The 23,818-nt window shown below is 41.9% G+C and overlaps 1 protein-coding gene across 1 annotated transcript in view; it reads left to right on the top strand.

Moving 5' to 3' along the window:
• Positions 1-23,818, top strand: part of PEX14 (peroxisomal biogenesis factor 14) — a 41,170-nt gene that overhangs the window by 3,643 nt on the left and 13,709 nt on the right. Inside the window, exon 3 of the mRNA XM_053452006.1 lies at positions 16,487-16,571. Coding sequence (XP_053307981.1) covers positions 16,487-16,571 — 85 coding nt within the window. The remainder of the gene's footprint in view (positions 1-16,486; positions 16,572-23,818) is intronic.

Genomic DNA, 23,818 nt, shown 5'->3' with positions numbered 1-23,818 from the left:
CTGTACCCGCTGGGTGTGTAACAAACACATTGCATTGGCTTCCACACCCATCTGGCACTGCAGAGGTTAACAAACGGCCAAACTCTTTTTAGAATGCAGGTGTGTTAGTAATTTGCTTTAAATGGAATCTCTTATTGATCCATTTCAAAGCCTTGTTTGTTAATTTAACCATTTGGGTTCCAAAGGGCCAGGCCTGGCACTCACAGGCATAATATAGCCTTAAAATGTAACAGCCATGTTTTTTTAAAGCACTGCGTAATATGATGGCCCCATATAAATCAATAACATTTTAATAGTAAATTGTAATGCTTGTATAGTTAATATATAAGGGTAGCTAGACTTTTGGATAGCCCCCATTGATGCTTGTAGATAGAACACTGTAAAAGCCATTATGAATGTTATAAACAGCCAATGGACACACAAGTTAATTCAACTTCTCCTTTAATACCCTGAAAACTATAAAACGTATTCTTACTGTAAATTAAAGTGCTTCCCATCATGCAATCTGCCCCCAGTAATGGTAGCTACCAATGTACTCGGGCCATGTTAGTGAGGCTGCAGTTTAAGGGTTAATGCCCATTTGACTCTGGATACACCCAAGTCACTTGTATTTGGGCAAGGCGTTTCCGCACCCTCCGTATATATCTCTCTCTTTTAATTCTATGCCAGCAGCAGTCACTGTTTACATTACCTTAGGAGATCTCTCACCCCTCCCTGTTCTAAATACAGCGGGCAGGGAGGGAGCCGGCACCCCGGTAATGTGCTGGCAGAGCCTTCCACCTGAGCAAACAGGCATAGAATATACAGTGTATCCAGGGAGGGGGTCCTGGAGACATTAGGAACATTTCCTACACTTGATTGCCCCATACACTTCCCGGTAGCAGGAGGGTGAAGAGGGCGCCCCCCGCCGTCCTTCATGTGGGGCTTAAAATCTTTGAGCAACACCATCTGGGTTCATATTGCTTTGGCACTTAGTAAAAACCTAGATAAGTGGTAGAGGGTAATACAGTGAGGGTATTAAACATGCATGGGATAGACATACGGCTCCTGAATCTAAGACGAGACCAACGACTGATTGATTAAGGTTTGAGTCTTTGCAGCGGGGAAAAACCTGGCGACTAGACGGGGGCCGATCTGCCGGCAGGTTCCATGTTTCTATCTGAGGCCTGATTGGCAAGTAAGATAAAACTAGGTAACTAGGTAAAAGATTCCATTCCACCCTAGGGGATTTCATTATAAATGAGGGCAGGTGATCCAAAGAATATCCGCTGCTCCGTGCCATTTGCGTAGCGACTTGGCTGCACGCTGGTGTATCGTCCCTTTAAGGCTAAAAAAAAAATAAACCGGAACATTTTGTTGACATAATCTCTTTAAATTTACTTTTTTTTCCTCCCCTGTTAATTATTCATATGTATATTTCCACCCAGGAGTTTTTACCTTTACACGCAACCCTTAGCGTGCTGTTTGGACGTGCATGGACATGGTCTTCTTTAGTTGCAGGGACAGCTCTGTGTATAGCACATGCCTGTAATGTAAAGAGAATACATTTTAATTAACTCACCTACAATGATACAATAATTGTTTCTTCAGTGGATAACATAATCTTATCTCGCCCCGGAGATAAACAGACCCATGGCAATATACTAGCTTAATCAGTGAGGCTTTTAGCTTAGGAACTATTAGATACACTTTGGGTGAGATAAAAAGAGGGGAAAAATGGAATTATGTTTAAAATGCTTTTAGAGGGAAGGTTTTCTTGTCATCAGACTCTCCTAATGCAGTGAGCTAAGTGAGGAGGATGGCAGATGTTTACCTTCCATCAATCACATTGGGACTCGCAATATGAAATGTCCAGAAAGTGGACTCTGTTGAGGTGCCTCCGGGGATAAGGCTTTTTAGTGGTGAGAGATTACAAATGCGTTAACACTTTTTCCTCCCCCCAAAAAAGTCTATCTTTGGTATTTGTACGTAATGAACCCTTGCCACGATATCCCGTCTGGGGGGGGGTATCCAGGGTTTCCCTTTAATGCCATCACACCGCTCTACTGTCATCAGGTCGGAGCACCTCTACTCCTGGGGGTGTGGTTGTGGTAAGAGGGTGGTGCTAGCCACATGCGTGGGTTGGACCAGTCCTATTTAGTCTTTAAAGGGACAAAGGATAGGCAGCAGTGGGCGAGACCTGAGTGGAGAGTGGGTGTGGCCAATCACCACTCCACTACACCGATATTAAAGATAGTCCCGAGGAATTAACTCTTCACCCAGAGACTCCAGGTTAAACCAGTATCAGTATAAGTATCTAATTAGTACCCACTTCTTCTGCCGAAAGAGGAACTTCTGGGGTCATTTAAAGTAACGGACTACTTTTTTTAAACATTTTGGGGAAAACTAGCATCTTTCAGTCCCTTCGCTTTTCCTCACCTTACGAAGGTCACTTGAAAGGGGAGTAGTAACCTAATAGGCGCGAATAACCATGCAGAGGACAGGACGTTAAGACGGACCATTATAGACTTTATAATGCAGGATTTATGAAAGTGACGAATTTCTGTAACAATCGCTTTGTCCCTCATATGTTCAGCCTATAGTTCTGTATCACACTCAGGACGAGCTTTCTGAATGTCATACAGATTTGTAGCCTAACAGATGGGGGGGTGAATTTCACCACCAGTGTTTTTATATATTGGGTTGCTTATTACTTTTTTTTAAAAGGGAAGTCCCATGGAAAAACAAATGATTTTCATTGGGCAATAAATAGTCATGTATAGAGCCTAACCATTAAAGAAAACCTGGTTTTTACCTTGTTTTGTTCAAATAAAACTCCCTTTATCTGCAGACCTGGAGGTGCCATTTTTTTGTCAGTCATGTGATATTTTTGGGTGACTTTCCCGGCTCAAACACCACACTGAGCTGATGCTTTATGGCAATGCTAATGAAGTCCCTTCCTCCATAGACTTTCATCAGTCAGAGTGTCAAACTGGGTGGTTAAGCCTGAGCCATTCTGTTGATTACCACTGGCAGCGCAATAATGAGTCAGGGTGTTCGTCTAGCAGATAACAGACCGAGAACTCATACAAAATTATTCTAAAAGTGTTAGCGGTACTGAAATCCCCCCTGCACATGTCTCTGGGCTTTAAAGGCAATAAGTGCCTTTTTTTGAACACTAGAGGGCAGCAGATGATCACTAAGATTGACATAAAGTATCATGTAGAGTAATTAATCAACTTTTCTACAGAAATCTGCCACATACTTCCACCTACGAGCTTCTCGCTGTCCGAGATATGTTACTGGACTGAAAATGTACTCGTCGTTCGAAAAGTTCCTCCGTGGCGTCGACGAATTGGTTAAACTGGGAAAACTGCCAGGGGAAAATGACAGGGCTTTAATGGAGCCATATTTCATGGGTTGAAGTGACTGTGGAGCTGTTTTCACTTTGCTCCTATTTATGGAGGAGGGCTGGAGAGAATTGAGAGGTGTTTACAGGATGGAGAGCCCTGTTTTGTAAGTTGATTTGTAGCAGTTGGGCCTCTTGTTTTAAACAAGCTTTGGATGAGGTTCTTAGCGTTGGAGCCTGGAAATGTTTAAAGAGCCAGGAAGGGCTTGTCAATAAATTGTGCGCAAACACAGAACATGACACTAATGATACATCTGGTAGTAAACTCCCACCTACAGCACGGGTTTTCGGCTATAGCTTAATCCTGAAGGACTTGGACGTGGACTCCGAATTTACCTCTGTCCTGGCAGAACACCGTGTTCCGCGTGGCCGAGACACTCTGCTGTCTAACGGATCCTTAGCAGAGGAAATAAGGTAGCCCAATGGATGCCCCCAGTGACGGATTTACTGATGAATCGTATCCTAGGTGCAAAGGCATGGGGGACGTTATGGTTCCAAGTGCGTTACTTAAAGTTAGGGACTGATCAGTAATCGTAATTCCTTCCTATATGTGTTTTATTTTATAATTTTAAAGGGCACTCCAGCCGCCACTTCCATGCATATGATGGCTCTGTGGTCCCTTCACGTTTTTGTGGTTTCCCCCCCTTGCAAATGCGTGGAGGCATTCTGCAGAATTCCTATACATGCATTAGCCCCCCGTCACCCACCCCCTAGCTATATTCCATGCGTATGATATATTTATTGCCAGACAGCTCTGCTTCTGGCTCGACAAATTCTGCGGGCGGTGGTCTGCTCAGACCCCCATGGGCATCTGTGGAAAGTGCTCCCATTGAGTACAGTGAGAGTATTTTCCTGCCAAGATTTATCACACTACTCAGGAGGAGGGCAGCTGCAGCTTCTACCTCAGAAAAGGGCTTTTTTTATATTATTAAACAATGTGAACTAAAGTGCACAAAGTAATATGCATTATTCTTTACCAGGGCTGTCAGGAACATGAAACTGTCCCTTTAAATATGGCAACAGGGGCAAAAGGTTGCGCATCCTCTTGGTGTCTAAAGGGCTGGTCAGGCACTTTGTTTTTTGGGGGCTCATAGTGGAGGGTAAGCGAGCCGGAACCCATTCGGTGCCAGCTCCTAATTCAACTCGAATGCCTGGGAAGCAGATGACTATTTTCTCATTCACAAAAAATTTGGTAAAAGCCACATAGACAGCTGAGCTCTGAGTTTCCACCTTCTGTTGGGATAATTAATAAGAGACGATTCTATTCCCCCTCTGGAGGCGCGAGCAAATATTGTGTAAATGAAGAAAATTAGGAAAAGATGGCTGAAAACCATCGTAATTAGGCTGCACGCGAAATAAAGAGGGTTTTATTTAAGGGGCTGTCATCATGAATAACCCATAGCGAAAACTTTATACATTCTCCAGGTTTTTAACTGTTGGTAAGCTATGGCTGTCCAGCTGCTGCTGAACTATAATTCCCATGATCCTTACATGATCAATACCGCTGGCGTAGAGTGTATAAGGCTATAAACTATAAATATACTGTGAATGGTGGAGCGTTACGACCTCTGTTCAAGGGAAGGTTATTGAGTTCCTAAGATCACGCGTGAGTTTGGAATAGAAAAATAGAATTATCACATTTTTTTTTATCATGTGAGACCTTGAAAAAAGTGGGTTTTGGGGAATATGCGAGCTGTGTTTTTGCTAGCAGATCGGCCCCCGTCTAGTCTCCCATTTCTCCTGCTGTAAAGACTCAAACCTTAATCAGTCGTTGGTCTCGTCTTAGATTCAGGAGCCGTATGTCTATCCCATGCATGTTTAAATCCCCTCACTGTATTACCCTCTACCACTTCTGCTGGGAGGCTGTGCCGTTTATCTGCCGCTTTCTCAGTAATACATCCAAGTGTGTACATGGCAGACCATTAATAAACGGTGTAGATGATTTAAATACCCCCGCATATCTGTATTTGGAACCCTGACATGTAAATACAGACCCTTCCGATTATCTATCATTTTTACGTATGCGTAAATTAGTACTAAAATTCTCGTATATAAGGTTTTTGCGTATCTGCGCATAATTAAGTATATCGGACATTAGGGGTTCCTGGGATTAGTCCGGTTTTAATAAAGACGATTAAAGTTATTCTTAGACGCCGACTTTGTGTTGCTGATTATGGGTTTGGAGCAATTATGTTTTACTATCTGTGACCAAACAGACCCCTAAAACGTAAAAATCCTTCCCACGGCAGGAGAAAAACCATATTTATTCCCCGTTTGAATAATTTGAGGAACGGGCCTCATTAGTTCCCCCTTCCCGGGGACTTAAGGGCCGGACTGCTTGAAGTAAATAACCCCGGGAAGTGGGTTGTGTAACTCAGCATTAACGGCAATAGGATCTCCCCGGCTGGATATTAATACTAATTCATTGCCGGGGACCCCTGCCGTGCGTGTTATTTGTTTAAATTGGGAGAATCCCACTGCGTTGTTATATTCTCGGCACAGAGCTACTCGCGCCGGCTAATTATTTAACGTTACGGGCTCGTATGAATGGGGGGCCATTAAGGTACGTTAATGAGAATCGAAAAAGCTGAAGATTAGCCTCAAAAACGGCCGAGTCAGGCTTTCCAGAATCCGAGAATTCCTTAACCTTCCCTCCTCGTCGCTGTGGCCCAAGATCCTGGGGCTACAATTTAATCATTTGAAACCGCTGGGAAATTCTCCCGAATCCTGAGGGCTGCTAAAAAAAATAAAAAAAAAATAGTAGTTCGGAATTAAGAATTCTTGAAACTTTTGCCCCAAAAATCACTTGAGTCTGCCGTGAGGATTCTAGTGCTTGGCGGGCATGGCCCTGGGGGCAGAACAGTCCGTGCCGCTTGTTTTTGCTCCGCATTGTAAATATGGGGCAGATTCCAATCGGAACTCCGGCGCGTTCCGCAGTTTCATTCAGTAGTCTGCTTTTTTTTTTTTTTTCTGGCCAGCTCGTTGGGTAATCTGGATCGAAGCCAGGTTTCACCACAATTCATTCTGTGTCAGTTTAATAAATGCACTACTTAAATTATGAAATTACAAAAGAAAAAAAAAAGAGAGAGAATGCACTTATTCAGACTCTAATACATTAAAAATAAGGCATTAAAACTCCAGCTTTTTTTTTTTTTGTTCCAGAATCAATAATGAACAGGAAGAGTTGCAGACATTAACAGCCGCGGACATCCAAACTCTGAGACATAAATTATCAGAGAAAAATGCACATAAGCCTTGAATAATGTAAATACATTAACCCATTTAATAATTTATACATTAAGATGCAGCCTGGAACTCGTGGCACGAGCAGGTTTGTCAGAGCCGCCAGTCAAACCCACACGACTCTGGAAACGACGGCGTCCCTCGCGTTCTAGTATCTGCCCGATTTTACCTGATTTCTGCTCTATTAGGGGAATAAAAACTGGGACCCGGATCCCAAATACTATGTAGGGTTAAAAACGGGCGCTGGGTTTGACGCGCGGTTTAACCGGAAAGTCTTGGAAAGATTTTGGGTACTAATGTATCGATACAGATACTTTCTGTTAGTTTAAGAACTATAGATCATTTGTCGCTTGTAATGAGGGCATGGCTGGCGTTGGGTGGGAATGTTGCGAATGGACCTCATGGCTATGGAAGAGGGTCGAGAGGTGGCGGTGTTCCTATCATTGATGAGTCTCTAAGCCTTACTTAAATTCCACGATCGTTATTCAATAAAAACCCCGAAACCGGACAGGGAATAAACAAAACCGCGTTGAGCGCTAGAGAAAAGCGCCTCTTGAAATCAGCAAGGATTCGGAGTACTTGGTGACATCGTTGCTCGATGATGAGGTCACTGAGCGCTTTACCTCATATAGGTGCAGGGGTAGGATAAAAAAAATACAAGCTCTGCGGTTTGTGAATAGACGGCTGAATCAACATATGCCCACGCGAGGTGAATACAGATATATTTCCACTATTTAAGTGGAATCTGAGTGATTTTAGCACCCACCCTACTGAGGATCTCCCCACGGTCCTCGGTGTTTAAAAACAGACAAAGAGTTAAGGATTTTTCGGGCTCTCCGTTCTCTCTCGTATCACCCAAAGGCACCTCTGATGAAATCCTTCCAAAGGGAGAGAGGCTGGACTTGTTAATTAAATTAGTCTGGCACAAGGAGCTCGGTAATTATAGGTGCTAAAACCCCACGTTTAACAGGACGACGGCGGCTATAAAATGATAGGTGGCATGGACTGGTGCCGACAGCGGGCAAAGAATGCGGGAGAACCAGATTCTATTAATTGAGACATTGGCTGAATTCCTTTTTAAGAATTTATTTTCTTTTTTTTTTTTTTAAAACAGGAAATTAAAGACATTTTTTTTTCCGGGTTACACCCTATGACGACCCAAATGAAACCAGGACAGGGCGAAGCCCGGCTTCCGAACGCATTTTAACAGAACCAGATTCCGGTCAAAATGCTAATGAAAAAAAGCTTAGTTCTGGACGACAGTACAATAAAATATCTGACATCTGTGCATATTAGACACGAGCAGGGGGACCAAAACTGTTTTGGGCAAACCGCTTTGTCTTGTTTTGGGGTTTTTTGGGGGAATGTATTTTGTTTCGGAGCGATACTCGTAATGCTTTTCCGAAACTAAATTTGTGGAAGAAGGATTCAAAATCCAAAGTTTAGGAGCCGGAAAGTGCAAAGAGCTGTAAGAAGGGCTGTGAAATTTAGAATAGCGCAAGAATTTAGGAGCCAGATGTCATAATCTAGTAGTCATGGCTTCTTGGATTTTTTTTGATACTTTATTGAGGTTTCTGCTCTTTGAACTGTTGAGTAAATCAAGGACCATTTCTGAATGTTGAGTGGCACCAAATCCCTGCTGGCAGATCGGCCCCATTCGGCCCCTCGTCTAGTCCGCCCGTGTCTCCTGCTGTAAAGACTCAAACCTTAATCAGTCGTTGGTCTCGTAGGGCGTAAGGCGCGGTTTCGTTATCGGACGTTTGTTCTTAAGGGTAAGCGTGCTGGCGTGTGAGAGAACGCAGCTCTTCCAGGCAGAAGCTTCTGTTACAAAGCCGTTTGCAAACCTTGTTAATTAAAACGGAGCTTCATTTCTCCAAGCCGTTGTTTGGCAGGAGTTGGAAACATTTTCTAACCCAATTTCTGTGTGTTTATGGGTTTTTATTATATCAGAGGTGCATTTCTGTAAATGCACGGGGTAGCTGGGATAGAATTGATTGCCACTGTAGACCTCCTAATGATTTCTTCTTCCTGATATCCTTGAAAGCTTTGAAACCACTTGCCCTGCTCCACCTGCAATCCTCCCGTCTGATTTTCTTCCTCTCGTTCCTATTGTTTTATTTCTTTTTTTTTTTTTTTTATTCCTCCAGATTGTTTGCGTGTCATTTATTAATATCCCCCAGCCTCCGATACTTCAACATCATTCTGCCATAGAGTTTAAGAAAACATTACAAATGGATCTAAAGGATTGACCATCGGATTGTGAAAGATAAAGTTTTTTCTGTTCTTACCAGTTATGCCAGTGAGGTTACTGGTAGGAGACTGGGGTCCTGGCACCCTCACAGGGGGGTCTGTTCACTAAAGAGAGTTTACAGGAGCGTTTTCAGCTCCTTGACTTCCCTATACATTATGAAGCTCCATCCCCAGTAAGCTTCTGCTGCATGAAGAGCTTGGCTGTCCCTGTATAATGTATAGTTAAATCAGTGAGATGTCTACAAAGTTTCCTTTAGCATTTAATTATACATCATACAGGGCCAGCTCAGCCCTTCTAGCTTGAGGAACCTGCCAATGTTGGCCCTTTGTTATAAATAGTGAAGCGAGAGACTTGAAACTTCAACTTTCCTGCAACCTCTGCGTTTAATGAATAGACCCCAATGTGTCCCGGAAAGAAATGGCAACCCTAGTTGGAAGGCGATCTTTGGCTTTCCTGCACCAACTACAACTCCCATGATGCTCTGTTAACACAGCTCTGCTCTAACACAGTGGTGGTCAAGCTTGCTTAACGCAATAGCCACGTACAATAGTACAAGATATACAAGATGTTTGACATGCACATTTTGTTTATATATATATATATATATATATATATATATATATATATATATATATAAGAAATACATGTACGTAATATTCATTCATATGAACACGCTCTCACTCTCATTCTTACATACACTCTTACATTCACACACTTTCGCTCTTACTCACGACCTCTCACAGACTAAATTATTCACACTATCTCTCAATGTCTCCCTTCCTTCCTTGCCGACCACTTCTGTGTCCCTGTCTCCTTTACCCCAGCTCCGCTACTTCTCTTGCTTCTCCTTCTGTCTTCTTTCTTCGCCTGCTTCTCCACGGCCTCACTCACAGTAGGTTTGTCTGTGGCCTGAGTGAGCTGCGTTGGTCCGACCAACATATTTCCGCGAGTATTTCACACGTTTGCGCTACATTATTATTTTATTTCAATATTTTATATCAATATGTTTATAGCGTGGTGTATCTTGTATTATACAGAGTTGGCTTTTGAGTGCCAGAGACACGTTTCGTCTTTTTTAGTTCACGAAGAGTTAAAGAATTCTTTGCGGCGCTGTGATAACTGGGAAATGCTAAATATAAACCATGTTCTTAATGTTTTTGCATCCTTTTTTATTTAATTCGAAGCACTTCACAGAGCATTAAGGTCTCGGATCCCCTAATCTCGTTTTCAAAGATCGAGTGGACAGTTGATCTCCTATTACTTCATTCTTCAGGCTGACCAGAGCTTGTAGTGCAGGATGGGGCTGATCGCAGACTACAAATCTCATCATCCTCAGGCAGTCACCGGCCCTTCTTGTATCCCAAGATAGACATAGTTGCCTTTGATGTAGAACAGAATGGACAGCTCTGTTGTCAGACTACAAATCCCATCATCCTTGATCAGAAGTCAGCCGAAAAGATACAGGTTCTTTAAAGTATGGGGGGTTGTTATTCACTAATGTAGGTGCTTGCGGGGTAATTTAGGTTTAAAGGGCAGACACCCCTGCAAGAATAGCTGACCCTGTGTTTTGCCCCAGGGAGATTTCTTGTATTCAGTGTACAGGGTCGGCTCTGCGTGCCCTGGAGGGTAAGATCGTTGGGGTCGGCGCTGAATGATGCCGAGTGAAGTCGGGGAGTTGAAACCCCAGAACCTCCTGCAGCTTTAGTGTATAATCCCCGGATTCTTCTTCGGCTGTGGGTTTACCGGAGCTTCTGGCAGAGTAAGGCCCCAGTTATTAGGATTAAACCTTATTTCTAACCAATAAACAGATGACAATTGGGTTATGATTGATCCTAGGAGGGGGTGCAGAGGTTTCCATCACGGACAGGAGGAAGCTTGTTGTAATCCATTATATTTAAGGAAATGGGAAGCCTCTTACTGATCTCCCACACCTGGGTTCCTCCGGAATAACCGGAATGAAGTCAATACGGAGAGCGCTAATGCCGCTGGACGGCGAGGGAGGGGGCGCCTCGGCACAAAGTAAAATCCTTCCAAGATGTTTCAATGGAAGACTTTTAAGCAATTGTTACAAAGTGCGGTTAGTCGGGCAAAAAAATGGCAACAATGGAATTGCCAATTGTTCCAGATGTAGCACTTTGTACGGGAGTTACTTTGTATACATACGATGCTGCTTCGTTTTCTTGGTTTGGGGCAACGTCCGTCGGGGCAGGAATTAACGCTCTGTATTAATATGAATACATTTGTTTTTTTTTTTTTTTTTCTGGCAGATTAACTGGTAAAATTTGGCATAGCATAAAATATATATGAGTATCTACCTACCTACCTATCTATCTATATCTATCTATCTATCTATCTATCTATCTATCTCTCTATCTATCTATCATCTATCTATCTATCTATCTATCTATCCATCTATCTATCTATCTATCTATCTATCTATCTATCTATCTATCTATCTATACCTCTATCTATCTATCTATCTATCTATCTATCTATCTATCTATCTATCTATCTATCTATCTATCTATCTATCTATCTATCTATTTATCTATCTATCTATGGTTGTTACGTGCCCAACGTGTCTTCTCGATCATAGATGATGGCATTGTTTGACCTTTTAGTATTTTCTGGACCCGGATAAGAGACGGCCTTTTCGGCGTACCCCCCACCTGCTGTCTGAGCTGCCTGCGGTTCCTACGTAAACTCACATCAATTAACTTCCTGGAGGGCTCGGATTTCAAAGCCGTGGAAGCGGCAGACATTGCTGGGGGGTTTGAAGTTACAGGTGAAGATGTTGGGCAGGAGCCTGAACTATCCGAGAACATTCCCCTAATATCGCCCAGAGGACATGGCTAACTGTACTAAATGCGATGAGCCAAAGACACCAATTCATTACTTTTTTGCATCTCTGTTCAGAAATTCTGATCATTCAGATATTTGTCGGGCAGGATTAATTCTAGCCCGCGGTCACGTGACACAAGGAGAGAACACTGCTGGGTAGAAAGCCTGGCTGAGCAAAATATTATAATATTTAATAATATAATCTTAAATTTTCTTTAATTTTTCTTTTTAGAAGCTTGGAAGGGATAAATCCATGGAAACCATATCAAGCAATTGGGGCAAAAACTTCCTTGCCATTGCAGAAATTTTAAGCGAATTTAAGAGAATTTCTGAAGAGAGAATTTATAACCCCCCCACATTTTTTTTGCATAAAAAAAAAACTCGCCCCTCAACTTAATAGCCCTGACCGTTCCGCAGGAAGCGGTATTGGATCCGTTGTAATGTCTCCGATCACAGCTAGGGGGAGCCATAAAGCCACGCTGCTTCCTTCTGTTACTATTTCTCACTTCTTTACCCTCTAAGATGAATCTCTCTCAATATTTGCTATTTAAAGGGTGGCATTATTTTTTTAAAGTAAAAAAATAAAGAAAATATACGGTATATAAATGCATTTTTATGAAGTTTATTGCAGGGCAAAAGCTTATTTTTTATCAGCACCCTTTTCAAGCGTTGTCATCCTTAACATGCCCTGTCTCAGAACGTACTTATTGCACGGAGGGGTCTTTGGCTCAGCTGCTTCTATTGTCTAATTTTCAGTCCTAGAAGACAGCGTGGGAGATACGAATTGTGAACTGTGATATATATTTTTTTGAATACATTGCCATAAGCTGACATTCATAAAAACTGTCTTCAATGGTAAAAAAAAAAAAAACTTCTTCGAGAGACCAGTTTGGAGCGGACTCTGTTTTCACTCTGTTTATTTTTTCTCCTTATTGGGTTTATAGCACATTTTTTGAGACCTACAGATTCATACAGAAGGTCCTTCTTGCCGGTAGCGTACTAATTTAAGTTTGTGTGAGAAGTCTATTGTTTGTTACATATAGAAAACTTAGAAAGATTCCCTTTTGGGGGCTGGAGAAACAATGTTAATTCCAAGATATCACCCCAAAAATGATGTGAGTTCGTACAACTTGCTGCCTGCGTTATCCGCAGCTGTAGGGTTCTGTTAATACGTTTTAGAGGGGTGTGAAACGCGTCGCCCGGCAAAGAAATGAATGAGATTTCGAAAAAGCAAACATTCGAGTCCAGGCGATGGCTGCCCTTAGTGACGCGCCTTTCGATGCGTGTCTTTTTATTATTTTATTCTTACTACTCTTCTCTAGTTATATAATTGTAATATTTCGTTTATTCTGCTATTAAGCTAATATGTTTAACACATTCTCAGAACATATCCACTGGCGTGAATTCGCACGTCGCAGAGCTTACAGTCTAAAATTGTTGCATGTGGGGAACTATGAGATAAAGGGCTTTAAAGACACTTTAATTACGGTACTTACCTGCGTGAATGTAAAAAGAGAAACGATCTATACACCGTGCTGTTTAATTGTCACTTTAAGGATCAAGTAAATGTATTCATCGCTGACCATGCCGTGTGTCCTTATATGCAAATTAATTGATGCAGAGCAGTATTTCCTCCATATGCAAATTAACTGCTATTGATCAGTATTGCGTTCGGTTTCTAATGTCAAAAAGGGGCCGATCCAACAAATTGAAAACTCTTTTTATCCCCCTTTTCTTGATTCGTTCGTTTTTGTTCTGATTGCGAATTTATGGTCGGGTTCGCTTCGAAGACAGTCTGGGATAAGAAAGCGAGTTCAGTGTGGCCCCCCCGCTTGGCTAGAGCCGGCTCCGGGCAATACCCCGGAGCCTCCGCTTTTTGGCACGTTACCCCCTCGTTCCTGCCCTGCGTGGACCCCTTAAAGCTGAATGCAGGAGCTGGCATGATCTGGCCCAGCTCGAGCGTCTTTAGCGAGATATACAGCCTGGTAATTAGCCTCGTGCATCTCTTCTGCGAGTGCTGGCATCAGCAGTGTGTGATGGCTGCGTCTGATTAACAGCCGCTCTGCAACCATTTCCTTGTGCCACAGATGACCAAATTTGTCACTTCAGTTTTGACACAGACCTGATTTCTTGCTAAAACTTTACATTGCTGCCGCCGGCTTCTCCTTTTAATGTTCCCGCATCGCTCCGACGGCGGGGGCTGCATCGCTAACAAGTATTAATGAATAAAACGCTCCTCTCCCTTCACTAGCATTGGCGGTCGGCCACCGACTGTCTCATCCCCTGCTTCGTGTACGTTAATAACTGCTCGATACCTTCGTACCTGTCTATTCCATCTTAATGCCTATACCGTACATATACATATATATATATAATAATATATACGCCACCCTTTATGGAGAGCTCCTGTTGGAACTTTGCAGAGCGTCTTGTTGAGCTGATTGTTTCCTGAATCAATTGAGATAACTTCTGACCTTTCTTTGTGTACGGAGCGGGTGACCCTGCCCCCAGTTAATGTTTTCTCTCTCGTTTCAGACACCACTTTCTGTTGTCCAAATATTTGTGTTGTGTTTGCCCTCATGTTCTTCTTCATGTGCAGATGAGCTGCTACATAGGAGAATTACCCTCGTATGCAAATGAACTCCCGTCAATCAGTATTACCCTCGTATCCAAATTAACTGTGAAATCGATGTCGCATTTTTGTTTGGTGCTATGAGGCGATGCTTCTTTTTTTTTCTTTCAAAAAGTACCTGATTTCTCCATCCAAGGGCCCAGAAAGGGAATTATCAAATGCCGCTTACTTTCTAAATGAATGAGGTTTTTACACATTCCATCGGACTTGTCCCCAAGGGGTATCTATACCAGGGTGGGCAAAAGTGTCTTGGGAAGCCCGAGTCCGATATTTGGGGCGTTTCTGCTCTGTACTGCTATCCATTTTAATGATTTGTATTAAAGATGAATATTACCTCTTTTGAACTATTTGGAATTTATTTAACCTAATATATATATATATTTTTATATTCAGTGTATAGAGACTTTTGGTTTAATGCAACATACATATTTCCATTTTTTCCCGCGATAAAAAATAAAATGGTTAAAATATGTTAATTTTAATACTATGGGACTATTTTCGAATTCTTATAGACTTTTAAAGGGGGCGTACATTCTAATTTATTCTAATAAAACAATATTTTTAATTGATGGTGTAAATAAAAAAAAAAAAACATAATGTACAGGATTTAAGAAGTCTTCATGCGCCACCCTTGGACTGTGGCTCGAGACAGCGCATTTGTCACCCGCACCGCTCATCTCTCTCTATTTTCTCCCTCCGCACCCCCCCGCGTTCCTCTCCCCCCCTTTCACATGCTTAAATTCACTTATCATGCTTTTTTAAAAGACGCCTCTTCTCTTTACCTGACGTCTAAATTGCTTTCAGTCACTGTTCCTTCTCCTGTTTTCCTTTAAATGAATTACTAATGACATCTTGTTCAATCATGCCCTCACTGCAGGCACTTTAAAAGTAATGTGCCCCATCCAAACCTTTTAACCTATTAGCGAGTGTATTTCTCAATCGAATCAGTGCCACCGCAGGTGTAATAACTAATCATTTGAGTTACACCTGCTCCGATGTACTTAGCGTCCCGATCTGTGTTGGATGGCAGATAATTCCTGTTTATTGCATTGTCCGATGGATCCGTTTTGCCTACATCTGACGTGATTAGTGCATTTAAAGAAATAAGAGACAAGAAGAGGTAGGGGGGCTTGCATTTTGGGGTGTCAGCCAAAGCGTCAGTACTACCAACTGGCCCGGGGCGCTCTGCGGATGGAGAGATTTACAAAATAACTTTACACCGCTTCACGCCGGGACATCCACATATATATTTTCTTCTTTAGCCGCGTTAGAAGTGAAATTGTAGGACCCTCAGGTCATTGAGGTCATTGAGACATTGTATTTCTACAATTTAAGCTGAGAGGCAAGATTCTTAGAGCTTTCTCAGAAATTGGAGATGCGGTGTCTAAGATTTAAGAAAATAAATCTTGGAATAAGTGTTAACTATGTCATGGTCCCTTTAAATGCGGCCCTTTAAATGAAGCCACATTCTACATGCGTTGCCCTGGCTAGGTGTCAGACGCTGCCATCTAAGAGCGGGGGCCAAGGGTTATATAGCGTTTCTCTTAGAAGCGACACATCGTGTCCTTTACGTTATAGGAACGGGAACCATTATTTTCATTCTTTTGGCCACAAAGAAAAAAAAAATAAAAAGTTTGCTATGACTTTGTGATGTTCCTATGAGCGCCAGAGGGGTCAGCAAAAGTATACACGTTGCTCACCTCTCCCGCCGTTAAATTGTTATGTGAAATGATTGCTTCAGAGATTTATCTGTTTCGTGGAGCACATTAAATTATAAAATGTACTGCAGCACTTTTTGAGAGCATGCACCGCGCCGGCTGTAATCTCCTCCGCACCGAATGTATATGAGCGAAAATAACGCTAGTCAGCAGCGCAGACGTTTACTTCGACCTCCCACTTCCAGGAAACTGCGAGCCCCCTCCGACAATGAAAAGGTTAATGAAATACACCGCACGAGACGCTTTGCTCCTCAATATTGGTTTCCAAAGCTGCTTTTGATGTAAATGAGTCTGTTATCCACATATAACTTCGTGGGTTCAAAACAAGGGCAGCAAAGGTCTCCAATAAATGTGTACACACTTGCACGATCAGCTTTTAAATACTCTCCGTCTGTCTCTCTCTCTCTCTGCAGATCGCCACCGCCGTGAAGTTTCTGCAGAACCCCCGGGTCCGCCAGAGTCCGGTGTCCACCAGGAAGGACTTTCTGAAAAGAAAAGGTATCCGACCGGTCCATGTCGCTTTTACGTACTGTCTTTGCTACAGAAGAAGGTATACTCTGGTGTACCATCAACAAATTTGTGTATAGGTTAGGAGCCAGAATCCTGAGGACAGAGCGAGAAAGAAGTACACCCGTAGAGATCAGTAGTGAATGGCACAAAAAGTTACCAGCCACAGTAACTGGTACAGTAGCCACGGCTAGGTATGTATGTATTTGGCTCCCTGGCTGATGGGAGTTGTCAAGCGCTGTCGTAAACACGGCTTCACCCTCGGGCCGGTGGGATGCTTTACATTCAGTAGCCGCTCCTTAGCCGTTACTGCAGAAGTTTATTTTTTGTTGAATTTAGTAAACTGCAGGGAATAGGAGGGTCTTGCAGACTTTGATAAGAGGAGAGATTTATATAAGAATAACCCAAATATACAATAACTAAATAAACTTTGTATTTAATGGATACATGTGTTTCTAAACAGAAGAATTTGCTACACTCCGTCAGGCATTTTACACTTTGATACCAATATTACAGAAACGTTGTTACTTGAACTATAAGAAGTCTCCTGTATACAGTTAAACCCCCCCTGGCGCTGTATACAGTAATGCCCCCCCCCGGCGCTGTATACAGTAATACCCCCCCAGCGCTGTATACAGTAATGCCCCCCCGGCGCTGTATACAGTAATATAACCCCCCAGCGCTGTATACAGTAATATAATCCCCAGCACTGTATACAGTAATATAACCCCCAGCGCTCTATACAGTAATATAACCCCCCAGCGCTGTATACAGTAATATAACCCCCAGCGCTGTATACAGTAATATAATCCCCAGCACTGTATACAGTAATATAACCCCCAGCGCTGTATACAATAATATAACCCCCAGCGCTGTATACAATAATATAACCCCCAGCGCTGTATACAGTAATATACTTTTAATATGTATTTATAATCTAATACTAATACTAATCGTAATAACTGGCGGGACTTCTCCGTTATGCTGGTCCATTGCTTTTATGTTGCCTGCTTCAGCTAGGAGAAGAGTCTGGCCAGAATACGCAGAACACACTGACATGTCATCCTTGAACAGGCGAGCCAGGAATGAATATAACAAAACTAAATATTGCTCTCAGAAAGACTTTGGATGCGCCAGACACTATCATAGAAGCCTGCTTTATAATTAAAGTTTGTTTAAGCAGCACATAGAATAGCAATTTGTAGCTCACTTCTCTGGCGCACACAGGGTTAAACCGTAGCTTGAGGGCAGATCTCGGCCCTTACCAGCTTTACAGCAAACCCAGACACGTTGTTACTGTGAGAAACCGTGTTTCCTGGGGTTAAGTTATTATATCCCCTCTCCTGATGTAACATTTCCCCCAAATATCTATCCCCTGCCTTAAACCACAGGGAGGTTATTTAGGGTGAGATCCTTAATGGAACAGCCCATTGTCTCTGACAGCCCCTCTAAAGGAGAATGCATACTAAAAAATACATTAAAATACATAGACCTGAGCCAGCAGCCGCCCTCCTCCTCTGCAGTCTGATGAGTCTGGTAGGAACATGCGCCCATAGACCTCAATAGGAGCACTTTCAGACCATGCACACGGGGTCTAAACACATAAATAAATCATGTGCTTGTGTTCGGTCACCTGGTGGGTGACAAAAGGGGCAAATGCATGTGGGGGGATTCTGCAGAATTTGCAAAGAGGGCCCCATGAAATTTAAAGGGACTACACAACTATCATATGCATTAAAGTGCGTGTGATGACTGGCTCTTATTTAATAAGAGATTTAAGCATAACTTTGTTCATACTCCTCACTCCCACTTTCATCTTTGTTTTCTACATCATTTAAAACTTTAAGAAGCCAATCAGGAAGAGCCGGTCGGGGGGGGGGGTATTATTTCCTGAACGCAAGGTGTAATTTAATTTCAAATATATTATTTCAAATATATTATCACAAATAATGTCTAAACTGTTAAAATTAACATTAGCACAACTTGAAGAGTTCCACTTTAAATATATGTATATATGTGTGTGTTTGTGTGTGTATGTGTATATATATATATATATATATATATATATATATATATATGTGTGTGTATGTATGTATGTATGTATGTGTGTATGTGTATATATATATATATATATGTATGTATGTATGTATAAATGTACGTATGTATGTATATATATAAAGCAGAAGCATTGTCTATTATTGTATAGTTTGCTCTTAAGATCTGATGACCTGGAGCAAGCTACATAATAATGGCTAACGGGTCAAAGGCCAACTTTAAGGTCAGGAAAGCCTTCTTGAATTGGCCTAATTACTAAGCAATTGATATTACTTCAGTGGCCGCAATAAAGATTCATTTATCTCAAAGCCTGAACAAACTATCTATTGACTTCTCAACGTTATTCTTGTACGGTTCTTTTTGTTGATGAACTAATTGTCCGTCGGCGGACACCCTTCCACCTCAAATACATTACAACAATGTCACGTTAATAGGGTCAAGTAAATTAATGTATTGTGATACATTCTTTTTTAAATTATTTTGGTTTTTTTATGAACATTATAGTTTCTGTTATTTTCTTTGAGGGCATATATCTATATTTAGATTTTAATTGAATTCAATTATTTTATTCCATTTCTGTATACAATTTCCAGAAATTTCTATTCTTGAATTTTTTTTTTGAAACATACTATAGTCATTGGCCACCCTTTTGTGTATATATGTATATATGTATATATGTATATACCTGTGTGTGTGTGTGTGTGTGTGTGTGTGTGTGTGTGTGTGTGTGTGTGTGTGTGTATATATATATATATATATATATATATATATATATATATATATATATATATACACATTAGTAAAGCATTGTTTTTAGAATCTACAATGGCTTCTATTACTGTGGTAACCTGATAGACTTAGCTGGTCTCTGGAGGGACGTCAATTTTGGATGTGCTGCGTCCCTCAAGGCTTTGTAAAAAGTGCACTTAGAAATTGTGTTTTATAGGAAAAATAAGATATAGTGCAGTCTTTTCATTTTGACGGATTTTTACTGGTGCGTCCGGTGCTCTTTTATATTCTATTTTAATGGCTTGCAGTAGAAAGCAGCAGCCCTTAACTGAAATGAGAAGCATGCATAGAAAAGTTTTATTTGTTGTGATTTTTTTTAATTTTGGAGGAGTTATTTATTATTATTATACAATAATAAATATTATTATTATTATTTAAAACACACCAATAGCCTCAGTCTGCTATACTTTGCAACACAATGCGGCTGGAAAGATAAGAATGTAACAACACAAAGCTAATCTGTAGCAATGCAAAAAAGTTTTGTACAAAATCATCCTCGCCCCCTATTGTGGGTGTTGTTGATTTTTTTGATTTTTTTTTAAATATTTGTAGAGAAAAGTCTCTCTGTTTTCCCGTTTCTCATTTCAAAAGTCATTATGGAGCAATTAGTCAAAGAGGGAAATGAAATGCTCTGTGCTGACAATGCTCAAACGTAGTTATCATAGAGAAATACAAAAGCAATTTCGCTCCACTTATTGCAAACGTAACCCTTTTGTTGCAAACCTGGAAGATTCCTGGAGACCGCGAAAAGCCAGGATGACCAACAAAAAAAACCGAAGCGTTGGGTTTATAATCGCGGGATGGAATTATTTCTGCATTTGAATGAATTGCTAATCACAGGTTTGGGATTTAAGGAGTTTCCGCGGCCGCCGGATTTATGGCCGACCTTTGCTTTTATACATGGAGGCTGCTGTGAAACGCGTTGGGTGAATGGATGCCTCGCGGCGAGATTACCTTTTAAATGCATTAAAATCTCTCAATGATTCAACTGACTCTTGAAGATCCAAAACGCAAAAGTATCTTGTTGCTTTCCCAATCTTGCTAAAACTAAGAGTTTCCTTCATCATTTTATGGGAAGGCTGTTGGGATTTACTCACTAAGCTGTGCGCTTCTTCTCACAGTCTGAGTGGTGGTGGTTCCATGTTTTTATGGAGGGCCAACCCTGACCTAGCAGTAGAAACTTGTCAACTTGGGTCTCTCGTGGTGTATAGTTGGCGGTAAATATTTCATGTTTCTGTAACTACGGAATGTATGTATTTTGGTAGAAGGTGACTTTCAATGGATTATATCTCTTGTTTTAAACCCAATTTCTTATGAATGACCTTTTACTCCAGTATATGCTGTGAATTTAGGGTCTCTGCCTTTTGCCCACCTAACCTCCCTTCCTATCTCGGAGAGCCGGAAGATCGCCAAACCCATACGAGCCATAAACTAATCCAACCCGGTGTCGGCAGAATTGAGTGTCCTCTTGTGTAGAACGTTCATCTGCCGGAGAAGAGATTTGTAAACCTGTAACATTCTCATATTTCAAAACTCTAAATTCTGCAAATTAGACCTTCCGCCGTCCGCTGGTGCCAAAACCGGAAAGAAATTACTTTTTCAAGTGTTTGCTTCTTTTTTGGAATGATTTCCTTCCATATATCTTATCTTTGCATCCTAATTCTAGAGTCGTTGCGGAAGAAGAAGAGAAAGCTATAACCCAGTCTACTCATGTCCCTTGTATCCTTTTGCCCATTAGTAACTGGTAACAGAATAAACGCTTGGTCTCCAGTGTACCCCCTGATGCCCTTCTTTCCTCCCCCGACGCCTTTCTTTCTTCCCCCGACGCCTTTCTTTCTTCCCCCGATGCCCTTCTTTCTTCCCCTGATGCCCTTCTTTCTTACCCTGATGCCCTTCTTTCTTCCCCTGATGCCCTTCTTTCCTCCCCCGACGCCTTTCTTTCTTCCCCTGATGCCCTTCTTTCCTCCCCCGACGCCCTTCTTTCCTCCCCCGACGCCCTTCTTTCCTGCCCTGATGCCCCTCTTTTCTGGGTGCTCAGAATGTTTGCTGGGTATGAGGGGATCGCTGGGTTCTACAGCCCTCAAAGCCCCAATAATGGGTATAGAAACAGCTACTTCTAAAGACAAAAGTGGCCATTTTTGGTGAGCAGAGTGGCCATGATATGAGTGTGAGGGTTTTTGGACACTGCAAGGAACCACAGTTGGCCAATTAACAATTCAACTCTTTTTACCCAAATCTTTTAGGAATTACGTAGTCTGCGGCTTCAGTAAAATCGTGTATAGGAAGAACGTACGGCACTCGGATCGCTGTTATGGTTTTTTTTTCGATGTTTGAAACGGGCAGAGCTAATAAACACATCTCAGGAAATTGATTTGAACGTTCGCCGGTGGGGTGGTGGTTATTAAACGCAGGAGAGTCCGATTATTGAGAATATAATTACTTAAAGATCAGGCTCGTGTTTCTTGCTTCCCTCGTTGCACGATCCGCTCCTCACCCGGATTTATCCTTTGGAGGTATTTGTACTTTACAAGTGAAGAAAGATGACAGAGGGCGGGCTGTGAGGGCGTTCAGGCTGCCCACGTGATCAATTATGATAAGTGGGACCGTGACTGAAAATCAGGGCTGTTGGGAGGTATGATATTATGATATAATACACAACAGCGCATTGATTTTCCAGCCGGAATTTTGTAATGTCTGCTCATTTGGAAAAGTAGATTTTTTTTTTTCCAGGGAACTCCCTGCTTGGGCTGACATAAGGATTCCGATAGAATCTGCTTCAACATTTCAGGTGTCCGATACCTTCATTGTGGGTGTGGTTAGAGGCAGAGCTGGGGGCGGGGACCATTCACCAACCTTACCCAGAATGCTGGGATATGATGTCATTACTCTGTCCTCTGACTCAATACGTAACCAGGTGACTTCATGGGAGCTTGGGAGAGATTTTACAGCTCGGTGGGCAGAGGGGATCCTCTGAGATCCCCAACCAGCCAATAATCACCACTGCCTACTAAAGAAAACTTTGCTCCTAAACCATATAAAACCAACATATACATTCAAGCTGTTTCTCTTTTATCCTCCGAACGCAGGCAGTAAAATGTAAGATGTACCCGTCGGGAAATCATTTCATTGCTTAGTTTTGTTTGTTTTGTACAAATCCAGATCTATTGCAATATGTACTTTTTGGAAAAAGCTTCCTCGCTTCCCATGTGACAAATATCCTGTTTTTGAATGCCAAGGCGAGCACACGAGGGACGCTGATTTAAATACACGCAGAACACGGGATACACGTGTACCTTATACAGATACACGTATACGCTGTACAGATACACGTGTATGTTATACAGATACACGTATACCTTATACAGATACATGTGTACATTATATAGAGACATGTATATGCTATATGGATACACGTGTATGTTATATGGATACATCTGTACGTTATATGGATACATCTGTACGTTATATGGATATATTAAATTATGTATACCTAGAATTAACTATTTCCGCCCCAGAATGCATTTACGCACACAGGGCAGCTAGAGGGGGTTAAGCTGCTGGCCTCGTCCTTCACCGGAGTCTCGTTATCATGAAAGCCTTTTTAGCATTGATTTCATAAGTCTTAATTTAATAGATCCGTCATTACCGAGAAGTCCTGGGAGTCGGGCCTAGCTTTCCAGGTCACCGACCTTTTAATTACAAACCTTGCTCTGATGGTCAGGTTATCGACTGGACGGCTTCCAGCCTGCCTGCCCCGGGATGCAAACGCTATCTCCGCTGCCTCCCCACGCCCCCCGTATTAAGAAAAAAAAAAGGAGAAAATTACAGCCATTAAGACATCCCGCGCCTAATGTTCTGCTTCCGTTAATAATTCAGCCCTCTTGCTGACGCAGAATTCTTTCTTTGCTCTGTCTCCGTTCACCTGTCGGCGTGAAGGATATGAATGCACGGCAGCGATGTATCGTGGCACTGAACATGCGTGAATTATGACAAAAACACAACTGGATCAGATTTAGGTTCTCGGTGGTGTCCGTTGGTTAAATGTTACAGTAGTCCTGGTGGGAAAGGAAATGCAGAGCCCCATTAGAAACATCGTATATTTCCAGTCTTCCTAGGAAACTAATAGTTCTGTTTTATATTTCTTAGGATCTCTTTAAGATCTGAGACGTTCTGTCGCTCTCTCACACACTGGGGTTTCGGGGTTGGAGGCCACATGTTCTCATTTAGCTGGAAGAAATTAGGGGGTTTAGTTGAAGGTGAGCCCAGCGTACTTTATTTTTACCATATTTACACACATATTAATTATTTTACTCTACAGACTCTGCTCCGAAATTAATTTCCCATAGAGAACATTAAAGTGAAGCTTTCGGGAAAGTTTCAGGGTCCACTTTAGG

This window comes from Spea bombifrons, chromosome 12 (genome assembly GCF_027358695.1).
Source record: "Spea bombifrons isolate aSpeBom1 chromosome 12, aSpeBom1.2.pri, whole genome shotgun sequence".
NCBI classification, from domain to species: domain Eukaryota; kingdom Metazoa; phylum Chordata; class Amphibia; order Anura; family Pelobatidae; genus Spea; species Spea bombifrons.
The sequence above is the reverse complement of the archived record's forward strand: the minus strand, read 5'-3'. Positions and strand labels throughout refer to the sequence as shown.